The 23,347-nt window shown below is 44.5% G+C and overlaps 1 protein-coding gene across 1 annotated transcript in view; it reads right to left on the bottom strand.

Moving 5' to 3' along the window:
• The window catches only part of FKBP4 (FKBP prolyl isomerase 4), a 242,218-nt gene that overhangs the window by 158,861 nt on the left and 60,010 nt on the right, over nucleotides 1–23,347 (bottom strand). The window contains exon 5 of the mRNA XM_086952821.1: nucleotides 10,472–10,628. Within this exon, the coding sequence (XP_086808947.1) occupies nucleotides 10,472–10,628 (157 nt within the window). The remainder of the gene's footprint in view (nucleotides 1–10,471; nucleotides 10,629–23,347) is intronic.

The raw sequence follows: 23,347 nt of genomic DNA on the forward strand, positions 1-23,347 counted from the left end.
TTGGTCCTGTAAGTTGCTGTAAAGAAGATGTATGCAGTATGTGTTTTTCCTCTAGAGGATAACATTGCTGCCTAAGAAAATTGTTGACATTTGAAACCTAGAAGTATTTCTATCTCTAAACGTACTTACCTTAACCTGATCGTATTGATTATAATAATAATCCACATTTGTAAAGCGCAAACAATCACCCGTAAGCGTCTCCAGGCGCTGGGGGCCGTAGGGAAGATTAAGCAAGCTATTGCCCAGAGTCACATGGTAGTGGGCTAATCTGCCGCCGGCTCTGGGAACCGAACAGTGATCCCCAGATTCCAGCGTCAGTCGCCCTGGCCGCGGCGCCACACACACCTCTGACAGATTATTGTGCCTAAATATATATATAAATATATGTGTTATTTTTATAAATTGTTGTGGATCTCCTTATTGAGATGTATAATTTATTGACTGTGTATTTGCAGATGTCTACGCCTAAGGTGCTCGACCACACTCCCCTCTAGAAGAGCACCATGGGCTTGCTAGAGCAAGCAAGCCCCTGTACACTCATAAGAGAATACCAAGACTTTTCACAGTATACCTCTTTTAGGTATACTATATAAAGAGCCAGTTTCCTTCAGCATGGACCCAATCCAGTGACAGGATCTAGAGGAGACACTCACGAAAGAGGGGATTCGGACCACCATTGACCAAATGGCATGTAATAAAAAAGCCCCTAGGGAAAGACGGACTGCCGCTACATCTCTACTCCACATACAAGGTAAAAATGGCTCCGAAGCTACTACAGCTTTATACAGAGAGGCACAAACCCACTAACCACTAGAGAGGCGCTGATAGTGGTGCACCCAAACCTGGCCGTAAAGCACTGGAGGTGGAATTATTTAGACCACTGTCTCTATTAAACACAGACTATAAAATTCTAGGGAAAGTCATTACTAACACATTAACTCCCCGTCTACCTATCCTGGTCAATTCGGATGCAATAAGTTTCTAAATCTAAGGCACTTAATAAGACTCATACCAGAAAGGCAGCCCGCGGGCAGCAAGAGCATTAGACATTGAAAAAACCTTTGAAACCCTGGAAAGGCCTTACATAAAAAGGTGCTCAAAAAGATGGGTCTGGGAAGGGACATCATGAGATGCATACACCTTTATCTACTACGGTTCATGGTCAAAGGTCCACACAGGACCAAAGACCCGACGTATTCAAATTTGGTACCAGACAGGATTTCCCACTATCCCCAGATACAATCTGCTCTTGCCATGGAACCACTGGCTGGATTATTCATCCAAAGAGGGCTGAACTGACTGTAGTGGGCATCAGGTGTTCCCCCAAGAGCTTGGAAGGGTAGGGGCCGATTGTGCTGCAGTGGAGGCCGTTTTCGTTATTGGGGGCCGGTTTTGGAGTAGTGCTACTATATCTGCCCGCAGTAACAAAAGCAAAGCCTACGGAATAGTTAGACACCTAACTAATTATCAAAAAAATGGATACCTTAAATTATCCATTCTTGGGTTTGATCATTTCCACCATAACTAAATTAAAGATAATTTTGAACAATAGAGTTTCTCCTGTAGAACAGCCACCGAAAATAAGGCTCACATATATGGTTTAACTGATTCTTTTAATGTAAACCATATTTCTCCATAAAAGTTAGTATCTCACAGTTCACACACATATATATATATATATATATATATATATATATATATATATATATATATATATATATATACACAATTTTTACATATCTATACAAAACAAACAAATTTAGTACATTTATATTTTACACACTTTAATTAGAACCCAACTAAAGGTTCTTTTGCCCAACTTATTTCAAAAAAGGAAGTTTGTCCACAATTAATAAAAAACATTCCTTATATTCTGATCACCACAACAAACCAAACAAGAAAGGAGTGTATAAGGTTAACCATGTTTTAACCTCCCTCTCTCTAGCACTCCTTATCAAATTTTTATCTTTATCATAAACTATTTTCAGTTTGCATTGGTGTCTTCAAAAAGCTGTGTCGACGCGTTTCAGCCTCTTGTTAAATCAGGCCTCATCAGGACTACGAGGGCAAACAACAGTATCATACCTAAAACAAGCAAATAACTAATTTTTTATACATATAATATACTCGGGGATAACATTCTAAGTTTTTTGTGCACACAATTCAGTTGACATCATCAAGTAACTAATCTTGAGGTCATTGGCATCAACATCATTTGTATTATGTACCAAAACACCTTCCATAATGTGCTCTAATCAAGAAAACTAAAACCAATATAAATACAGGTCCTCTTCACTAGAATCCTAAGAAAACACCTGTGACTTATATATATATATATATATATATATATATATATACACACGTGCATCCCTAAATACCACAACTCAATTCCAACCGAAATAGCCAAAAAGTTACATACATAGTGTATCCATACATGATGGTCAGGAATTCTCTATCATGCAGCTTTGATCAGTGCAGCTAAAAGAAAAAGGCAAAAGGACCGACATCAAATGATGTTGATGCCAATGACCTCAAGATTAGTTACTTGATGATGTCAACTGAATTGTGTGCATGAAAAACTTAGAATGTTATCCCCGAGTATATTATATGTATAAAAATGTAGTTATTTGCTTGTTTTAGGTATGATACTGTTGTTTGCCCTCGTAGTCCTGATGAGGCCTGATTTAACAAGAGGCTGAAACGCGTCGACACAGCTTTTTGAAGACACCAATGCAAACTGAAAATAGTTTTTGATAAAGATAAAAATTTGATAAGGAGTGCTAGAGAGAGGGAGGTTAAAACATGGTTAACCTTATACACTCCTTTCTTGTTTGGTTTGTTGTGGTGATCAGAATATAAGGAATGTTTTTTAATAATTGTGGACAAACTTCCTTTTTTGAAATAAGTTGGGCAAAAGAACCTTTAGTTGGGTTCTAAGTAAAGTGTGTAAAATATAAATGCACTAAATTTGTTTGTTTTGTATAGATATGTAAAAATTGTGTATATATATATATATATATATATATATATATATATATATATATATATGTGAACTGTGAGATACTAACTTTTATGGAGAAATATGGTTTACATTAAAAGAAACAGTTAAACCATATGGTTTACATTAAAAGAAACAGTTAAACCATATATGTGAGCCTTATTTTCGGTGGCTGTTCTACAGGAGAAACTATTGTTCAAAATTATCTTTAATTTAGTTATGGTGGAAATGATCAAACCCAAGAATGGATAATTTAAGGTATCCATTTTTTTGATAATTAGTTCGGTGTCTAACTATTCCGTAGGCTTTGCCTTCTTTATTCTTGTTGCATACCCAGAGGCCTACGGGTTAATTGGGTAACCCCTGTAGTATACTCGCAGTAACAAAAGCAGCAGGGGGCTGGTCGGTCAACACTGCCAGGGCTGCATTGGTTTAACAGGAAGGCCCTGCTGGGGGTACTGAGCAGCTAACCATAGGAAACTGTGTTACTGTATGCAGATGAGGCACGGATTTATCTACGAGATGTGCAGAAATATTTTCAACTACTAATGACTATCTATGCTGAGGGTATTTGGCACATACTGCAGCCTCAAGTTAACTGGACAAAGACATGCTTCCTCCCCCTAGAGTCTCTCAGTCGGCTGCTAATAATCTACTGCATTTTGATGCCAAATGGAACCTAGATATATTCTGTTACTTGGGAGTCAGCATATATCACTAGGATGATGACAACATACAAGGAAACCTGGGGCAGTCCGGGTAGGGGGATTTGGGGAACTCGCTAACCTTTTGGAACTTCTTACCACTCTCTCCAATGGGCAGGGTGGCAATCACCAAGATGTTAGTCCTGCCTGGACTACAGCTCTATTTTCCTGCCTAGGAGCGTTTTCACACGCTTTAAAGATATATGGTCTGAACTGATATGGGGGACTGAAAGAAAAAAGGTAGCCTCTCCGTAAATTACATAATCCAATGGATCAGAGAGGACTGAGTGACCTACAATACAAACTAGATTATGCAGCTGTACAATTGCGATGGCCATGGCATGGATATCTCAGGCTCCTAAAGCATAGAGGGTACATATAAGGAGAACCCCCAATAGGCTATCTCGAGTCTTCCCAGCAGTAAATCCCAAATGCCTGTGATGTACAGGTCCCGCATCTGACTTTTACCATATGGTATGGGCTTGCCCAGAAATGTAAACATTTTTTTTTAAACAATAGAACTGACGGCGGAAATGGATTAGGTTACTTACCCTGTAAGCATTTGTTCATATAATGCTGTAGATTCACGTTTTGCATTCTCCTGCCAGCTAGTGTTTGGCCCGGATATGTGCAAGTTGTTTTTCTTTGAAGAAGTCTTTGAGACACGAGGTAGAGTTACTCCCTCTCTTGGTGATAATGCATATGTGCATCAACCCCATGGTTAGTCTGTTTTCGTGCAGGAGGAGGAAAAAGGAGGGTAATGGAAGTGTAAGCAAAGAGATGCCCATGCATTTGAAGAAAGTAAAGCAACCGAACTGCAACGGCCTCAGGTGTCCTGGGAGAAGGGTAGGTGCATGTGAAACTGCAGTACCACATGCCAAGAATAGATACTTACTGGGTAAGTAACAATACGTTCCCAGCATGTGTGTTAGTAGATAGGCATGCTTTGCATACAGTATAGCAGTTCCCACTAAAGCAGTGGCTAACCTGTGGGTGTTGCGGTTGTTTGAAAAACTGTGTGTGGCACTGCCTGACCTACATTAGCTTGTTGGCGCGCTAGAACATTTACACAATAATGTTTAGTGAAAGTGAGTGGTGTATACCATATAGCTACTTTACATAAATCAGATAGTGGGATGTTGCCTAGGAAAGACATATAAGCCCCTATTTTGCAAGCAGAGTGTGGTTTAGGGGGTGAAGGTAAAGTCCTTTTGGCTTTAACATAACCGGTCGGAATGCATTTGACTACCCACCTGGCAATGCCCGATTGGATATGAACTTTCCTTTATGAGGGGGCGAAAAAGCAACTAAGAGTTATTTGGTTTTGTTAAAGTCTTTAGTCCTGGCAATGTTGTACTTAAAGGTTCTTTTAACATATAATGTATGAAGAGCCCTTTCCGCAACTGAATCTAGTTGAGGAAAACAGACAGGTAACTCAACTGATTGATTAAGGTGGAGATGTGAGACCAGCTTTGGAAGGAAATCGTGGGTTGGTGCGAAGGACAACCCTATCCTTGTGGAGCTGGAAGAAAGGCTCCTCCAAGTTTAATGCATGGAGCTTACTAATACGTCTGAGTGAAGTAATGGCAGCTAAAAAGGCAATTTTCAAAAGGTAACAACTGAAGGGAACAGTTATGTAGTGGTTCAAATCGTGGACCCATAAATCTTGTAAGAACAATGTTAAGATTCCAGGTTTGGAGCAGGTGGAACCCGGGGTGGAATCACTCTTAAGACCTTCATTAGAGACCATGATGACTAGTACTTTGAACAAAGAGGTGTTGCCTATTTTGCAAAAAGGGACATGTCAGCAAATGCTTTTGAATGCAAGGCCAGAAAGCTGTAGACGCAACAAGTAACAATGTTCTGTAAGGTGGCATTAAATGGATTAATACTCTTATCACAGTAATAGACAAATCTCTTAAATTTAGATGCATAGCATGCTTTAGTAGTAGACCTCAGAGCATCTTTGGGAATGGTTATACATTCAGGTGGGAAATTGAGATAACCGAATTCTATGACCTCAGGAGCCAAATTGCTAGGGTGTGTTCCTTGGGATTTGGGTGCCTGATTTTTACATGGTTCTAAATGAGAAGGTCTGGGTTGAGTGGTAGCTTCTTGTGGGAAACTACTGATAATTCTAGTAGTGTTTTGAACCAGGGCTGTCTGGCCCATGTTGGAGCTACTAGTGTTAGTGTGAGTGATGTTTGCCTGAGCTTCCAAACCAAAAACGGAGGAAGAGGGAGAGGCAGAAAAGCGCAGGCAAACATCCCTGACCAGTTCATCCATATAGCACTGCCCTTGGATAGTGGGTGCGGGTATGTGGAGGTAGAGTTTGGGCATTTTGTGTTGTCCACAGGTGCAAACAGATCCATTTGGGGAAGTAAGGGAGGAGGACTCAGGGATGGAGTTCCCACTTGTGGACTTGTTGCCACATCCTGCGGACGTTGGCAAAATAATATCCAGTTCCCGGGAAATGTTCCAATAACAGATGAAAGTTGTGATGTAGAGCCTAACACCACATGGTCTGAGATAGGCGTGATAACTGTAAAGCATGGGTCTTCTCTCCCACCCCATTTTTGTAAACAGTACATGGTTGTCATATTGCCTGTCCAGACTATGACAACCTTGCCGGTCAGGTTAGGTGTGAATGCTTTCAATGCTAGATGAAAAGCTTGAAGCTCTAGGTAGTTGATGTGGAGACCCTGGTGTTTGATATCCCAGAGACCCTGGATTGTGAGATTCAGCAGATGAATACCCCAGCCGGTCAGTGATACAGCCGTTGTCAAAATGATGCAGGGAATAGTGTATAGAAAACGCTGTCCCCTTAAGAGGCTGTTCATGTTCCATCACTGCAGAGGGCGAGGATTGTGGCTGTCTATGAGCACTAGATCCTCTAAATGACCCTGTGACTGAGACCACTGTTGTGCTAGACATTCCTGTAACAGTTGGATGTGTAGTTGTGCATGCAGCGCTATGGCAATGCATGATGCCATCATACCCAATAGGCACATGACAGTTCGGACTGTGAGCTGTTAATTGGGTTGGAAACGTGGCTGTAGCGTTTGGAAATTTTTGATTCTTGCAGGATTGGGACAGCCTAATGCTAGTTGTGTGTTTAGATTAGCTCCTAGATCAGGCTGAACCTGTAGCTGGCACAGAGTTAGAGTGCTGGCTTTGATAAGTCAGTTGTTGAAATACGGGAAGACATGTATGTTTTGTCTGCGCAAATGTGCTGCTAGCACTGCTCGGAATTTGGTGAATGCTCGAGGTGCAGTAGTCACCCCGAATGGGACGACTTAGAATTGGTGTTTGCCTACTATCACAAATCTGAGGTATTTGTGATGTGCTAGATGTATAGGAATGTGAAAGAAGGCTTCCTCTAAGTCTAGGGCTGAGAGAAAGTCACCTTGCTGTAGAAGTGGGATCACATCTTTGAGAGGGACTATATGGAAATGCTTTGACAGAATGTAATCATTTAAGGGTCGTATATCTAGGATTGGCTGTAAAGATCCGTCTTTTTTGGGGATTAGGATGAACAGGCAGTATATCCATGATCCCTGGTGTTGTAGAGGCACAGGTTCTATAGCTCCTTTGAGCAATAGATCATGGATATACTGCCTGTTCATCCTAATCCCCCCAAAAAACAGATCTTTACAGCCAATCCTAGATATACGGCCCTTAAATGATTATATTCTGTCAAAGCATTTCCATTTAGTCCCTCTCAAAGATGTGATCCCACTTCCACAGCAAGGTGACTTTCTCTCAGCCCTAGACTTAGAGGAAGCCTTCTTTCACATTCCTATACATCTAGCACATCACAAATACCTCAGATTTGTGATAGTAGGCAAACACCAATTCTCCGATTGGAGTATGTTTGGTGTTCCAGAAAGAGCAAGTTTGGAGTTATGGTGAGCTCCAGAAAGTAACCATGTTGGATAATGTCCAACACTCACTGGTCTGATGTTATTGAGTGCCATGTGAGCAGAAAATCCTGCAATACCACCATACTCCCACCCTCCTACACGTGTTAAATGATCGGGGGAAGGAGAAGGCAGTCATTGTTTGGTGTTGGTGCAGCACCTTGTAGGGACGCCTCTTTTCCTCTACCTTTGGCATGGTTACCCCTATAGAAGCCTCTAAAATAACCTCAGGGAGAGGAGTGTTGACCCTGGCCACGGTTGTACTAAGTAGAAGCTTTATGAACCCCCTCTATAGGTGGATTGGCGAAAGGAGCCATGAGGACTGTGTTTTTGAAGTACACCCAAAGAATTGCCAGTCTATGTGTCCTTTTTCATTTTTTCTAGGGCCGGGTCAACCTGTGGACCACAAAGATGTTCTTTGTCAAAAGGGAAATTTAACTGACTTTGTTGAGCTTCAAACCAGATATGCAGGGCCAGGCATGGAACCACAACATAATACTAGTATTAATCTCCCTAGCAGCAGTATTTGCTGAATGTAAGGCACATCTGATAGATGTGTTTGATATGAGCTTTCCTTTTGATACAAGCTCCAGACCCCTTGTCCTGTGCTCTTCTAGGAGATATTGGGAGGAGTTCCTCCATTTCATCCCAGTGGGCATAGTCATACCTAGCAAGCAAACCCATTAAATTAGCAATACGCCAATGGTTGGCGGATTGAGCTGCTACCCTTTTGCCAGAGGCATCAATGAGTTTACCTTTCATGTCAGGAGGCGGCACATCATTGGCAGCTTTAGAATTGGCTCGCTTGCAAGCGTTGTTAACAACAAGCGAGTCAAAAGGAAACTGTCCCCTGAAGTAAATGGGGTTGGATTGAGAAGCTTTACATTATTTATCTACCGGGGGTGGGAGAGGGGGGAGGGTGGGGGGGGGGTTCTTGGCACAAGCAGGGTCTTTAAAGAGGTCATGACCCTTAAGCATAGATAGGTATTGAGTGGAACTACGTGTGGAAGATAGTGTTCGAAAAGGAATTTTGGTGATGTTCATGGTGATGTTCATGAGTGGCATAAGAGGTACTTTCATCTAGTCTTGAGGTGCTTAGCGGTGTCAACAATGAAAGCAGTGCCACACAGACACATAACGGTAGTAGGCTACTGGCTATGTGTTAGATCTGGGGAGGAGAGTGCCAAAGCCAGACAAACACCTGGATGGCTTGTATTAAAGTCACCCTTCCTGCGATTAGTATAATAGACGAGCAATAATTGGACTAGGAAGAGGTCTACAGAGACGTTATGGCAAAGTCCTCCAGTTCACCACTTGGCTCTTTGCCATCTTAAATGAAGTTCTTAGAATTGAGTGGACTCGTAAAACATTCAATTGGCAGACTTTACATGTCGAACAGGGTGGTACATGTTCGAATAGATATGATGAATCATGCCAAGGCCAAATTATTTGGGGAGGAATGTATGATATACAACCAGTTGGATCCTACTCCTGTACTGTTTACAGTAAGTGTAGGCACGCAGGTGAATTTTAAGCCATGGTTTGGGTGGTTTTTGGAGCAGGAGGCAATCCATTTCAGAACCTTTGCAGTCTGAACAGTAGTATTTGGTGGCAAACAATCTAAAAGGCTAATTACATATTCAGAAGTAAGAGAGCTGCAATGTCATCTTTAGATCATACCAAATGCATCTCAGGGCTGATTTAGTGACTGCCTATTCAGAATCATGACGATTGATCTGAGAGCAGTTATTTTAATCAGTTAAGTTTCAGTCACCTAACCCAGGAAGGGGTCATTTGAAATTTGTCCGTAGTCTGCAGCTTAAGACTCAGATATCACAAAGGGGTATGGAATTCAGCCAGATATCTGCAGAAATTATTTTATGGGCAATCTAGATTCATTACACAAGCTTTGTCGTTTTGTACCTTTTGCAGTTTTGAAATTACTTTGTAAACCTTTCTATACCGACTCAGGACAAATTTATCTTTTATTTAGTGATTTTCTCCATTTCCATTGTAAAGCACATAAATCTGTATTAATGGTTTTCTTGTTGCTACTCACTTTTATTATCTTCCTGCATTTAGTTCCGTTATAGGTTTTTAAAGGAAATGTAGAAAGTAGACATATCCAGTGGTTGGTTGTTATAGTTTTTTAGATAGGCAGAAATACAGCGTTGGGAGTTGACATTTTTTATCCATGGTCAGTACTTGTTGCTGTTCAGGATTTCCTAGGTTGTGGTTTCCAATCTGGTACATTGACCCTATGGGTAATCACAAAGATCACACTAGATTACTAGTAAATTACTTTTTATCGTAGCATGGCCATGGAGGTAAACTAGACTTTGAGCTTGTGTCATGCAGAATGAGATGGTCAGTTACAATGTGGTGCAGGTTGAAGGCCTTGAGGTTGCATGTAATTGCTTTGATTAGCGTTTGATCCTGGCAGACAAACCAGATGTTTAAGTCCCTCAGCATAGATAGATTGCTGCGATTCATCAATGCAGCATCCAATAAAGTGCTTTTAAAATTTCCTGTTGCTGGGAGATGGTCTATACAGCAGGAGGAAGGGCAGGAAAGTGTAGGATTCACATTACACAAGATTTACAAACTATTTTGCTTCACCACACTGATTTTACCCATGTAATGGTTTAAATGCAAAATACATACACCATCATTTTTGCATTAGGCTTAAGATAGGACATTCCAATGCTCTAAAAAAGAAAAACTTCTTCTCACACATGGGAACGTTTATCCTAATATACCAGACTTAAAAATGTAACTTTTCTTTGCATTACAGGTAAAAATAGATCAATATGCAATATTAACAACGTTTGTAGCATTTCAAGACTTACAGAGGCCTAAGGTACACCACAGATTCTTCACACTTCTCCATCTGCTGCACTGCTTTCTCCAAGCCGGGTGGAATGTCGTGACTTTCCCCTACTCCCACCTCAAACTGCACGTCTCGTTCATCGAACAACCGGTCTCCATGATAACCCTGCAAATGGACTAACACATACCCAGAGGACATTTGTTAAATGAAATGTGTAAAGAACATGTACGAACCATTTAAAACACTGTTCAAGATGTGAAAACTCTTAAAATGTTGCTCGACTATAGCAGCAACTTGACAATATTTTCAGTGTGCTTTCCTGAAGGCACTACATGCCACAAGCATCTTCAAATATCATGTCCTATTATATGTGTGTGCAACACACATCAAGGAGGAACTACAAATTCCTGAAGGAATCAAAGGAATATGTTACCCTGTAAGCATCTGCTAGTGGCATGGAATACTATAGATTCAAGTGATCTGCATACTTCTGCCATCTAGTGTTGGGTCCGGATGTGTGCAAGTTGTTTGTCTTTGAAAAAGCCTGTTGAGTCACGAGACAAAGTGCCTCCTCTGCTTGGTGATAATGCGCATGGGCATCTACTCCATTGTTAGATTGTTTTTGCGCAGGCAGGTGAGAATGGAGTGAGATTAATGATCAGTGAAGAGATGGCCATGTAAATAAAATAGTGTAAAGATACTGCAACTGCTACAGGCGTACGGGAAGGAGTGTGGGCGCATGTTAATCTATAGCACTACATGCTACAAACAGATGCTTCAATGAGACACCTTGGAGTGTGGTTTCTTGTCCTGCGGGGAACCAAGGTGGTTCATCGTCTGATGGCGAGGAGGTTAGATGAACCACCTTGGTTCCCCGCAGGACAAGAAACCACACTCCAAGGTGTCCCCTGGAATCGCTGCACCGGTTGAGGCGACATTCCCGACAGTGGGAGGTCATTGAACCACACTACTGAAGACTTGTCATGCAGTTGTTACCTGTGGTAGTTGGCTATTAGCCGCACCACTGAGTGTAGATAGATTCAACGTTCACATATTAGGTTCTGAAGCATTGCCACAGATTATATTAACCATATGGCAAGAAACATGTTGACCCCAAGAGATGAGCATAGCTTTAACTGAACCTTCACGTCAGGGAAGCTGTCACTGTTTACGCTTTTACTGAGGTAGATAACCAGCCTGAATAAAAGTGTTATTTGGATTATGTAACCTTTTTTTAACTTCAAGGACCTGATAGGACACTAATGCTGGACCTCGAATAAAAAGCCCTACAGTCCCCCCTCTTTTGGATAATGCTAATACATCCACACAATGCAATTATGTTTTTTGAAAATATGAGGTGTAGACATAGTAGCTGCCTAACAAATGTCATCTATTGGGATATTGCCCAGGAAAGCCATGGAAGTCCCTATTTTACAAGTAGAGTGTGCCGTAAGGGTTGTAGGCAAAGCCTTTTTAGCTTTGGCATAACATGGCTGAATGCATCAAATTATCCATCTAGAAATGCCTGACTTGGATATGGGCTTTCCTTTGTGAGGGGGTAAAAAAGCAACAAAGATTTGTTTAGTCTTCTAAAACTCTTTATTTCTGTTTGCCATCCAGCGTCTACAGATATTTCTGCAGATGAAACCTGTTACGGAGAGAAAACATGTAATTCAACTAAATGAGGGGGAAAGATGAAACTACTTTTGGAAGGAATTTAGGATTGGTTCTTAGGAGCAACCTATCTGTGTAACTGGAAAAAAAGGTTCTGCTAAGGTTAATGCCTGGAGTTCACTGACAGGCCCAAGTGAGGTAGGTACCAAAAATGTACCTTCCAAGACATAAATTAGAAGGTACAGTTCTGCAGTACTCGTCACATTTGTTGGACATTAGAATGTAAATGTAGACGTATTTGTAAAGCGCACTGATAACCTGGCAAGCAGTGTGTCCTGGCGCTGTACTCATACCGCTAGGGAACCCGTCCTGGCTTTTCCCCGTGAAATGTCCACTCCTGGGCATCCCCGGGGTGCAACCAGGCATCCCCAGCGCTGTAGGGGGCCGTTGTGGAGGCTAAGCAAGCTATTGCCCAGAGTTGCAGCGTGGGACCCATGATTAGAATAGGCACTGAGGCGAGAATATCCAGTCAGCGGAATTTATGAGCCAGAGACCCGCCGAGGCGGGAATCGAACCCTGGTCCCTGGCCAGAACTCTGCATCAAGGTCTGCCGCTCTAACCATTGAGCCACACTCCTCCACAATACATTGCAATTACAGCCCCTAATGGCATTACAGATGAAATCACAGGATTAAGCATATGTAGCCAGACACCGTAGCAGGAATGTCTGACAACATAACCCCACTTTGCTCAGAACATCATATTACACAGGTACTTCACAATACACGTGACCTTCAGTCCCTTTGAAAGAAAGAACATTAGTAAATGCACTACAGGTGCAATTACTCTTCTTCACCACCCTCCGCCTTCAGCGGGGCCTGGAGTTGGGATCCAGGGCCTCTTTTCGCCCCCTTCACGGGGAGCGTGACGGCACTCCCCGCCCTAGCTTCTGCTGGGGGCAGCACCCGGGACTTGACCCACCCCGGGGGCACATTCAAGACCGACGACAAATCGCCTGGGGCTCTGCTGCCGGTCTTCTTGGGGGTCAAAGGTCGCCTACCTTCTGGGGGGCATATCTCAGCCCCCAGGGTACAGATCTGCGACATTTTCACCACCTCTTGCTCCTGGCGGAGCTCCCCAGCCACTGGGAGCACTTTCCTTCGCCCTCCTGGTCTCAAGGAGGGTGCATTCAGCAGGAAGCGGTCTTCACTGGCTCCCTGCGCTAGCCTTTTGCCTGGCACTCCTCCTCAGCCTCTCTTCTCCCTGAGCAGAGGCCCCTGCTTCTGCGCACTGATCCTGGTCTCTACTCCTGGCACAGTTCAGGATCCTGGGGCAGTCAGGGGGTTCCTCCTTCCAACTGTCCATTGCGCTAGGCTCCACCACCCTCTGCCTCAAACACTTTTTAAAGTTTGGGGAGGGGGCTGGCAGGAAGTCTCTCTTTGTCCTATCAAACAGTGACACATCACTTCACTGCCCCTGCTATCTCCTTCCTGCCCAGGCCGCTGGGTTGGTTCAAGATGGCGTAGTCCAGGGGTCTCCTGCCACATGGTCTCTGAAAGCCCCTTCCCCCCAGGCTGCCTTCTCCCTTGTGCAGCCTGGTGCCTGGCACCCGGTGACAGCTAATGGATGAGCCTGTAGCGCCACCTATCCTCTCCTTTGGAGAGGAGGCGGTCGCTCTAGGAAGAAAGGTCATTAATCCAGCCTGCCAGGATAATCCCCAGCCAGGCCCTGGTTATGAGCTGAGTCAGAGCAATAGGACAGTTCTGTATGATCCAAAAGCAGTACAGATTTGACTTTGGACTCTGCAGAATAGCTCATCTCACAAAAGTTACAGTGGACTTTAGTGCGTGTCTGGAATTTGTAGGCCTTAGGAAAGTAAAACTAGCACATGGGCTCCACATCGCCATAGGAGAATTATTGCCATAGGAGAATTATTAAGTGAAAACAGTAAAACACACCGACTTTCCCAGGCATGTTTCTTCCCACTGTATAAAGACTATTCCATGTCACCACCCAATTCTGTATAAGTCCTGCCACACCATTCACTTTCTAGCTGATCCTAGGCTGCTCACACTAGCAATTTCCCCTGCGCAGCCCGTACACGTGTGCACATGCATGTACACGTGTCTGCATGTAACGAGCCCGGTGCCCTTTACTCCAGCTGCAGCGCAGCGGCCTAGTCAAGCTAGGGGGACACCAGTAAAATCCACATGCAGTCTCCCTCATCATGCGTTTGCTGTGGGTGAGTCCCAACTTATGAGGCTCTCCCACAGTAAAAGCTCAACAAATCGGTGCTCTAATAGTGAAAAATCCAGGTGGCCCTGAGTGTCAGAACCACCTTCTAACACCTCCATTTTAGGAGGCACTGGTAAGTATATAGCCTCTTCAAAAGAAAGCTGGCACTTAGATAGTTGGGGCACCGTAGGAAAGCGCCCCTTTTTGGCATGGTCACCACCACTTTTTGCTTGGTAAATTTAAGTGATTTCAGCTGAAAGTGCACTAGGTTCCTGCTAACAAGCTCCCCAGTACCAGAGTTTTTTTGCAAAACTGTACAATTGTTCCCCCAATTGGCAAAACCTTTAGTACCCTCAGCAAGTCCCTAGTAAATGGTACCCTTGTACCTATGACATGAGGTACTAAAGGGTCCCTAAGGGCTGAAGCATGAATTGTGCCACTCTAAGGGACACATCACCAAACACATACAAGGCTGTCTTTGCAGGCTGATTGTCTTGGTGCAGACAAAAGCGAAAACACGACATGCCACACATTGCTGTATGCCATGTCCTCTAAAAGTTCTGTCTCTTTTCGCACCCAAACAGTACACAATGTTGGCCTACAATGCCGAAAACAACGGCCATCTGTAGGAAGCTGGCTCTGTATATACTATACCAAAGTGAGGTATAGTGTGCACAGGGTCCAGTGGAACCCCCAAAGGTAGGCAGAGGTAAAAGTAGATGGCACCTTACTCTCTATTTGTGGCAGTGTGGTCAAGCATGAAGGCTGTATCAGAGGGTAGTCTTAAGTATTTGTTGTACTCACTCAATCTGCAAATGATATCACACACTCGAAGATTGAACTTCAGACCAATTGGTTTTGTATAAAAATATTCTTTTAGTTATTCTATTTTCTAGAAACGAGCAAGCCTGGCACAGGTAAGCAATACGTGCTTTACAGTAGTAATGCAGTTTTTAAACAGTTTGAATTGCAATTGTATATGCACTTTGATTTGATTACAGTAGAGCGACTAGTAATGCAATGCTTTTGATACACTGTACATCTACTTTGCATTGGCTTTTTAGTAGAATGTCAAGTAGATTACTTTACAGAATACTTTCTTACACAGTGCACTATACGTGGATACTGCACTGGGACATTTCCTGTAATAGGTAAGTAAAAGCGTTTTTGTTGTTTAGTTACAGTTTTAAAGGTTATTGGTTCAAAGTTAAATATTCGGTTGTGGGAGTTGGTATTCCCCAACTCCCTATGCACCTACCAGATTGCTAAGGTCCAGTCGAACAGGTAGAGTGCATGTCCCCAAAATTTAAATAGCCAGGATGCGTGGACGCTCGTTTTGTTATCTAGCAGCCCAGTTGTGGAATTTGCTTCCTCAGGCACTCCGGCTGGAGTGTTCTGACCCATCTTTAGGAAAGGTCTGAAGACGCACTTATTTCCAGCTTCTTAATTATTGCCCTGTTTCGTGGTTGCTGCGGTTTTCTTTGTTACCGTAGCGCGGGGACACACTGGCCTCAGTGTAACCAGGCACTTTACAAATGTAACTATTATTATTATTATTCTGGGGTCCCCCAGGGTCAAGCATGCACTCTTGTTACACCCTCAGCGGCACTAGGGTGGACGGGTGCAGAGGGCTGAGGCCCATTGTCATCCAATGGGGAATAGGGGGCCTCCGGTTGGTGGCTGCTTACGAGCAGGCCACTGGGTTGTGGGAGCAAAGGTCTAAGACTTAAGCCAGGACAAATGGGGGTTCAAGCCAGGACAAAACATGCACCCTCAGCAGCACTGGGACAGCCATGTGCAGCATGTTGTTTTGGTGCCCTGTAGCTTTCAGTAGGGAGTCTCCGGTTTTCAAACACACTGCAGGCTCTGGGACAAAGGTCTTCTGGGTGTGACCACCACTTGGAGATTTAAGTTGGGATGCTGGGGGTTGGTTAGGCACTGTCGGTTGGGCCACCCAAGGCCATGGGTTGTCGAGTGCAGGGGTGCCTTTTCGGGTCGGATCTTCTTACCAGCTCCTGGTCGCGGTTGGGGACCTTCCGGTTTGAGGCTGCAGGCGTTGGCTGGAGGCAGGTCAGGGGTCACCGGATCTCGGGTCAGAATCACCAGGGAGACCTCCTCTTGGTGTTGAGCCAATCAAACTCCAGCTGTTGGCGGTGGGTGCAGACTCGCGGATCTTGTCAGAGCTGGAGTCTGTTGGTGAACAAATCCGGTGCTCACAGGATACAGAGTCTTTCCTTTTGAAGGCAGTGCAGGTCCTCGGGTTTTTTAAGGCTGCTGGCTGCAGGACACACTGGGGTTTCACTTCTGCAGGTACCAGGTGGGGACAGGCCGGTAGGGCTGGGGTCAAGTTGGTAGGCGTCCTTCTCTGGTTAGCTTCGGCACTGCTGTTCAGTCCTTTTCTTCTTCTGGTTTCTTGTCTAAGGAAGCAAGGTTCAGGGTGCCCCCTAAATACTAGAAAATGCTACGTACCAGTATGCATCTGTTCTTGGAATGTAAAGCTGCAGATTTTAACTCTTAGCTTCAGATCGCCATCTGGTGTTGGGCTCAGATGCTTGCAGGTTGTTGTTGTCTTGAAAGAAGTCTTTGTAGTCAAGAGATAGGTGACTCCTCACTTGGATGATGGTGCTCATGGGCATTGACTCCATCCTTAAGATTGTTTTTCGCCATGATGGGAATTGATGGTGTTAGTAGAAAGAAAAAAGAAGTCCATGTGTGCATATCTAAGTAAGGTAGAACTGGAAAAGATACAGGTCCCGGGGAAGCGGGTGGGCGTGTGAAAATCTGCAGCTCTACATGCCAAGAACAGATGCATACTGGTAAGTAGCATTTTCCGTTCGAAGCATATGAGCTGCAAATCTCACACTTAGCATAGACTATACAGCAGTATCTCCCCTAGCGGTGGTCACCTGTATAGGTTGCAGTAGTTTGAAAGAGTTTTAAGAACTGCTTGCTTACAGCAGCTTGCTGCTTAACTTGCACATCAACACAATAGGGTTTAGTGAAGGTGTGTTGTAGACCATGTTACTGCTCAACAGAGGTCTTCTAGGGGAATGTTCCCTAAGAAAGCCATAGAGGCTCCTAGCTTGCGTGTGGAGTGCACTCTAGAAGGAATTGTTAATGTGTGTTTTGCTTTTTGATAGCATATTTGGATACATTTCACGATCCACCTTGCAATACCAGCTTTCGAGATGGGATTGCCTTTATGCGGTGGTGAGAAAGCTACAAACAATTGTTTTGCGAAAGGATTTAGTTCTGTAATAAATGTAATAAAGAAGGGCTCTTTTAACATCTAGGGTGTGTATAGCTCTTATTGCTACAGAGTCTGGGTTTTGAAAAAAACAGGGCAACTCCACTGATTGCTTAAGATGAAATGGAGAGATTACTTTTGGAAGGAATTTTGGGTTTGTTCTGAGGACCACTTTGTTACAATGTAATTGTAAAAATGGTTCCTGTATAGTGAAAGCTTGAATCTCACTTACTCTTCTAAGAGAGGTAAAGGCAACTAGGAAATCTGTTTTCCATGTGAGGAACTGTAGTTCGCAATTGTGTAAAGGTTGAAATGGGGGTCCCATGAGTCTGGTGAGAACAATATTTAGGTTCCACACTGTAGAGGGTGGTAACCTCGGAGTAATGATTCTTTTTAGTCCTTCCATAAATGCTTTAATTGCAGGGACTCTAAATAGTGACAAGTGTTGTCTGTTTTGTAAGTAAGCAGCAAGTGCTGCAAGATGTAAACGTATAGATGAGTATGCTAGATTACATCTTTGTAAATGCAGTAGATAGCAAATGATATTCTGGGTGGAAGCATCAAGTAGATCAATATGATTACTGGTGCAGTAAATAGAAAACCTTTTCCATTTTGCAGCATAGCAAGCTCAAGTAGTAGGTTGTCTCGCTTCTATAATGATGTTCATACAGTCTGGTGGCAGGTTAATGTAACCAAACTTTAAGACTTCAGGAGCCAGATCGCCAGATTCAGCAGACTTGGATCTGGAGGTCTGATCTCTCCATGGTTCTGCGTTAGCAGGGATGGGGACAGGCACAGTCTTTGGTGCGGAACTAGTGTGAGTTCTAGCAGCGTTGTGAACCACGGTTGGCGTGCCCATGTAGGACCTACTAAGATTAGTTTGAGAGACTGTTGTAGGAGCTTGCGTACCACTGGTGGAATTAGTGGGAGTGGCGGAAAAGCGTATGCAAATCTGCCTGACTAGTTCATCCATGGAAAACAAAGAAAGGCTTGGGTCCTGTCACTGACCGGCCTGGACCGCTACTATTGGGTAAACAAAAACAGATGGCCGAGCAGGTTGAATTTTAAATAGTACACCGCCTAGTCAAACCAATTACTAGGTTGAACAACCATTTAGTTGAATGAATTAGTACTTTATGAAACAATTTTTTTCAAGAATGTTTTTCTTATGTCATCAAAAACACACAAAATAATTAACAAATACATACATACATACATTCAATAAAGTGCAACAAACATATAAAAATTATATATCACAAAATAATTGTCCCATAGAATCACATAGACAACTGTATAATGCCTCCGGTATTGTAATTATGAGGCACCAGTCCTAAATAAAAATACAAACAGACAAGTGGACAAGCTGATAATTACATCCGCCTACTTGTCAACACCAACTCAAGATATATTATAATTCAGAGTAGGGTGCTCATTATAGGGATTGCACACGATGGACTAAGCAATGACAATGCGTTATTTAGTTCCTATAAAGCCCAATATATTTTATATGTTAATGTTAATGTTAAAAGGGGTGCTTCTATAGCGCACGGCTACTCCGAGAAGTGTCCCGGCGCTGACAGAGCCTCAGCAAGTCCAGAGAGGAAAAAGACAGGCGAGTGACGGGGGCATAGCTCAACAGGCGGTGTTATTGCAGGAAAAGGAAGGTCTTTAAGTCTTTTCTGAAGGCCAAAAGATTGGGGCTGGATCTCAGAGAGAGGAGGATCATTCCACAGCTGCGGGGCGAGGTATTTAAAAGAGCGCCCACCACAGCGAGCACGACGGATCATGGGAGTGACTGCCTTGGCCTGGGAAGAAGAGCGCAAGAATCTGGATGGAAAGTAAAAGCAGACCCATTTCTGAAGGTAGCGGGCACCTGTACCATGCAAGGCTTTAAATGCGATGGTCAGGGCCTTAAAGAAGATCCGCTTCTTCATAGGAAGCCAGTGAAGAGTCTTGAGAAGCTCAATGGCCCTTGCTCTTCTGGGGAGGCCGAAGATGGCGCGGGCCGCCGAGTTCTGCACCACCTGAAGACGCGATAGGAGGTAGTCAGGCAGACCAAGGTAGAGAATGTTAGAATAGTCAAGCCTAGAACCGATCAGGGCCTGGACAGTAATCTTCCTGTGTTCCAAAGATAGAAGCAGCAGGAACTTTCTCAGCATCTTTAGGATGGCAAAGCATTTGCCGACTAGTCCCGACACCTGAGCCCCAAAGGAGAGGCAGTTATCAACCTGAATGCCCAGGTTTTTTGCAGCCCCTGAGTCACCGGTGGGAGGGAACATGGCCGCCGGCCACCAATCTTTCCATTTGGGGTCCGCGGGGCAACCGAAGAAAAGAACCTCGGATTTGTCGGAGTTGCACTTGAGGCTGTGCCGACTAAACCAGTCAAACACAGCCCCAAGGCAGCCCGGATAGATGCCCCGTCGAATTCCTGTCCCCTGTCGCAGGTGAACAGGAGTTGTGTGTCGTCAGCGTACGACACGATCTGAGCCCCAAAATCCTCTGCAAGTGCCGCCAGAGGGGTCATATAGATATTAAAGAGTGAGGGGCTCAGAATAGAGCCCTGCGGCACTCAGACCTCCAGAGGCGGCATTGCGGCAGAAAAAGGTGGGGCCCAGATCGTTTGCTGACGGCCAGTGAGGAATGACCTAAACAATCTGAACACCGTCCCCCTTAGACCTATCTCCCAGAGTCTAGATAGGAGACGGTCATAGGGGACGGTGTCGAAGGCCGCAGATAGGTCAAGCATCACCAGCATAGCTTTTCCTCCCCTGTCCAGGGTTTCTCTAATCACTTCAGTGACCTCAAGCAGAGCTGTTTCAGTGCTCAGATTTGAGCGGAAGCCAGATTGGCATTTGTGCAAGATGTCATTGGATTCTAAAAAGTGGGACAGGGTGGAATGGACATGTTTTTCGGCCACTTTCGCCAGAGCTGGCAAAAGGGAAATGGGTCTATAGTTGGAATGAAGTTCCGGATTCAGATTGGCTTTCTTCAAAAGGGGCAAAATGAGGGCCTGCTTCCAAGCTTGAGGTACTTCACCAGTGTTAAGCGAGAGGTTAAGAATAGGGTTAATGAGATGATTACGGGTAGGGGCCATGAGTGCCAGGAATTTGGCATGGCACGGGTCGAGAGGGGAGCCAGATTTTAATTTGGAGAGCAGGTCAAGGGAGGACTGGAGAGATAATAATCTTGGATGGAAAGTCAACGCGTTTCGAACCCAATCTGATTCTGCGGGTTCTCCTAAGGACACGGACTGGGGGGTCGCTGTCACTTTCGTAATGCGTGGGAGTTCGAGAATTGTTAACCGTCCCCCATCCGTTTTCTTTTTTGCAAACGGTATGGGCGGAGGGGGTGGATGCCGGCTCGATTTTCTAGGACTCTGTGTTCTTATGTTTTAAGCTTCCGAAATTCCACTTTTTCGTTGGAAAGAACTCGGTGCGGCTGCAGGAGCTGAAGAGCGGCAGCCGCTGCGCGAGGTTGCTGGTTGTAACTGATTCTGCGACTGCTACACTCCGGCATCCATCTTCTCATCCATATCGCATTGCCCTTGGACTACTGGTGTGGATACCTGGCGGCGAAGGTTTGGCATTTTGAATTGTCGTGTGTGGCGAACAGATTTAGGTCTGGTTGACCCCACTTATGGAAAAATGGTAGAAGAACTTGTGGATGTAGTTCCCATTAGTGTATCTGTTGTGTTTGCCGACTTAACAGATACGCAATCGGATTGTGAACTCCTGGAAGGTGTTCGGCCAGTAGATATATATTTTGTGGAATGGCCCATCTCCAAATGTTTTGTGCAAGCTGGGACAGTTGCAGAGAATGTGTGCCTCCTTGTTTTTGTATATAGTACATGGCTGTCATGTTGTCCGTCCGGATCAAGACAGCTTTGTTCTGTACATGCACTTGGAAAGATTTTAGTGCTAGGAATATTGCCAGTAGCTCTAGGTGATTGATGTGGAACACTTTTTATTGAGTGGTCCATCTGCCCTGAGTTGTATGTAGGAGCAGATGGGCTCCTCATCCTGTGAGGGATGCGTCTGTTGTAAGCAATATCTGTGGAACAGGTTCGAGGAACGGCCGCCCTTTGGACAAGATTTTTGTGTTCCACCACTGCAGAGAGCGATGTGTGCGGCTGTCCACCAACACCAGATCTGTAAGTTGTCCTTGAGCCCGATTCCACTGTTGTGCTAGACATTCTTGTAATGGACGCATTTGAAGTCTTGCATATGGCACAATAAAATGCAAGATGCCATCATAGCTATGAGTTGCAGGCTGGGAGAGAGTGTTGGTCTAGAAATTTTGTGACTAAGGCTTGTATGCTCGCTATCCTAGCTGGACTGTGATATGCTAGAGCTGTAGAGGTGTTTATCGTGGCCCCCAGATATTGGTGTATATGAGAGGGCTGGAGATGCGACTTTGTGTAGTTGATCGTGAACACCAAGTTGTGTAATGTCTGAATGGGTTGATGAGTGTGTTGAGCACACTGACTGAATGACCTGGCTTTTATTAGCCAGTCATCTAGATATGGGAAGACATGAATTTGTTGTCTTCCGAGATGTGCTGCTACTACTGCAATGCACTTTGTGAACACTCTGGGTGCAGTTGTGACTCCCAATGGAAGGAATTTGAATTGATAGTGTTGTCCGTGCGCTACAAACCTTAGTTACCTTCTGTGAGAATGATGTTTGGGAATGTGGAAGTAGGCATTCTTGAGATCTAGTGTGGCAAGGAAGTCGCCTTGTTGCAGCAGCAGGAGCATTTGTTGTAGAGTGATCATGTGAAAATGATCGGAGTGTGTATATATAGGTGGAGGGGCCTGAGATCGAGTATTGGTCTTAGAGTAATGTCTTTTTGGGATATTAGGTAGTACAGTGAGTAAATCCCTGTTCCCTGATGTTGCACTGGAACAATCTCTATTGCGTTCTTTTGAAGCAATGATAGAACCTCTTGTTTTAGTAGCCGAAGATGTTCTATGGACATGGGACTCAGCCTGGGCGGTATATGTGGCGGGGTAGCTGTAAGTTCTAGGCAGTAACTATATTGCATCATTTGTCTCACCCACCTGTCTGTTGTGATGGAGTTCCAGACAGGTAGGAACTGTGATAATCTCCCCCCAACTGGAATTGCATGTTGTGGGGGGAGCGGAAGTAAAGTCACTGTTTTGTGGTGGGGGAAGTAAGATTGTTATTACCTCGACCTCTTCCCTTATTGCTATTTCCTCTGTATCTGCCTCTAAAAAATCCTCTATTGGGGGATGTTTGTGTAGTGGCTTTAAAGGAAGATGAGAGGTCAGTTCCCATGTGTTTGGAGGCTCCTCTATAGAAGGAGCAACGAAAGGAACCCCTGTTTGTGGAGACTGTAGAGCTCCCATGGACTTGGCAGTCTCAGTGTCTTTCTTCATTTTTAGGTCTCGTGACGTTAACTGTGCGAAAGCGCGGTCTCTCCTGAGTTACTGGCTTCGCTTTCGAGGAGACAAGACCTGGCCGCACGAATCTGCCAGAATGGGATCGGAGCGGGTGGCGCGCACAACCACGCACTCAAATTCCGGCAGGCTAGTCACACACACCTACACAGAGACGCGCACGCACACACACACACACACACACGCAGAGACATACACGCACGCAGACATGCACATACACGCACACACACGAGCGCACACACAGACACACCACCACCCCCCGCCGCAAACAAGAGCGCGCGCACACACACGAGCGCACACAGACACCCCCCTCCCCCGCTACAACTAAGCCCCACTCACCTCATCGACGCAACTCCGGACTTCAGCCGCCACCGTGGGGC

The sequence above is a fragment of the Lissotriton vulgaris genome, chromosome 1_2 (genome assembly GCF_964263255.1).
Source record: "Lissotriton vulgaris chromosome 1_2, aLisVul1.2, whole genome shotgun sequence".
NCBI classification, from domain to species: Eukaryota; Metazoa; Chordata; class Amphibia; order Caudata; family Salamandridae; genus Lissotriton; species Lissotriton vulgaris.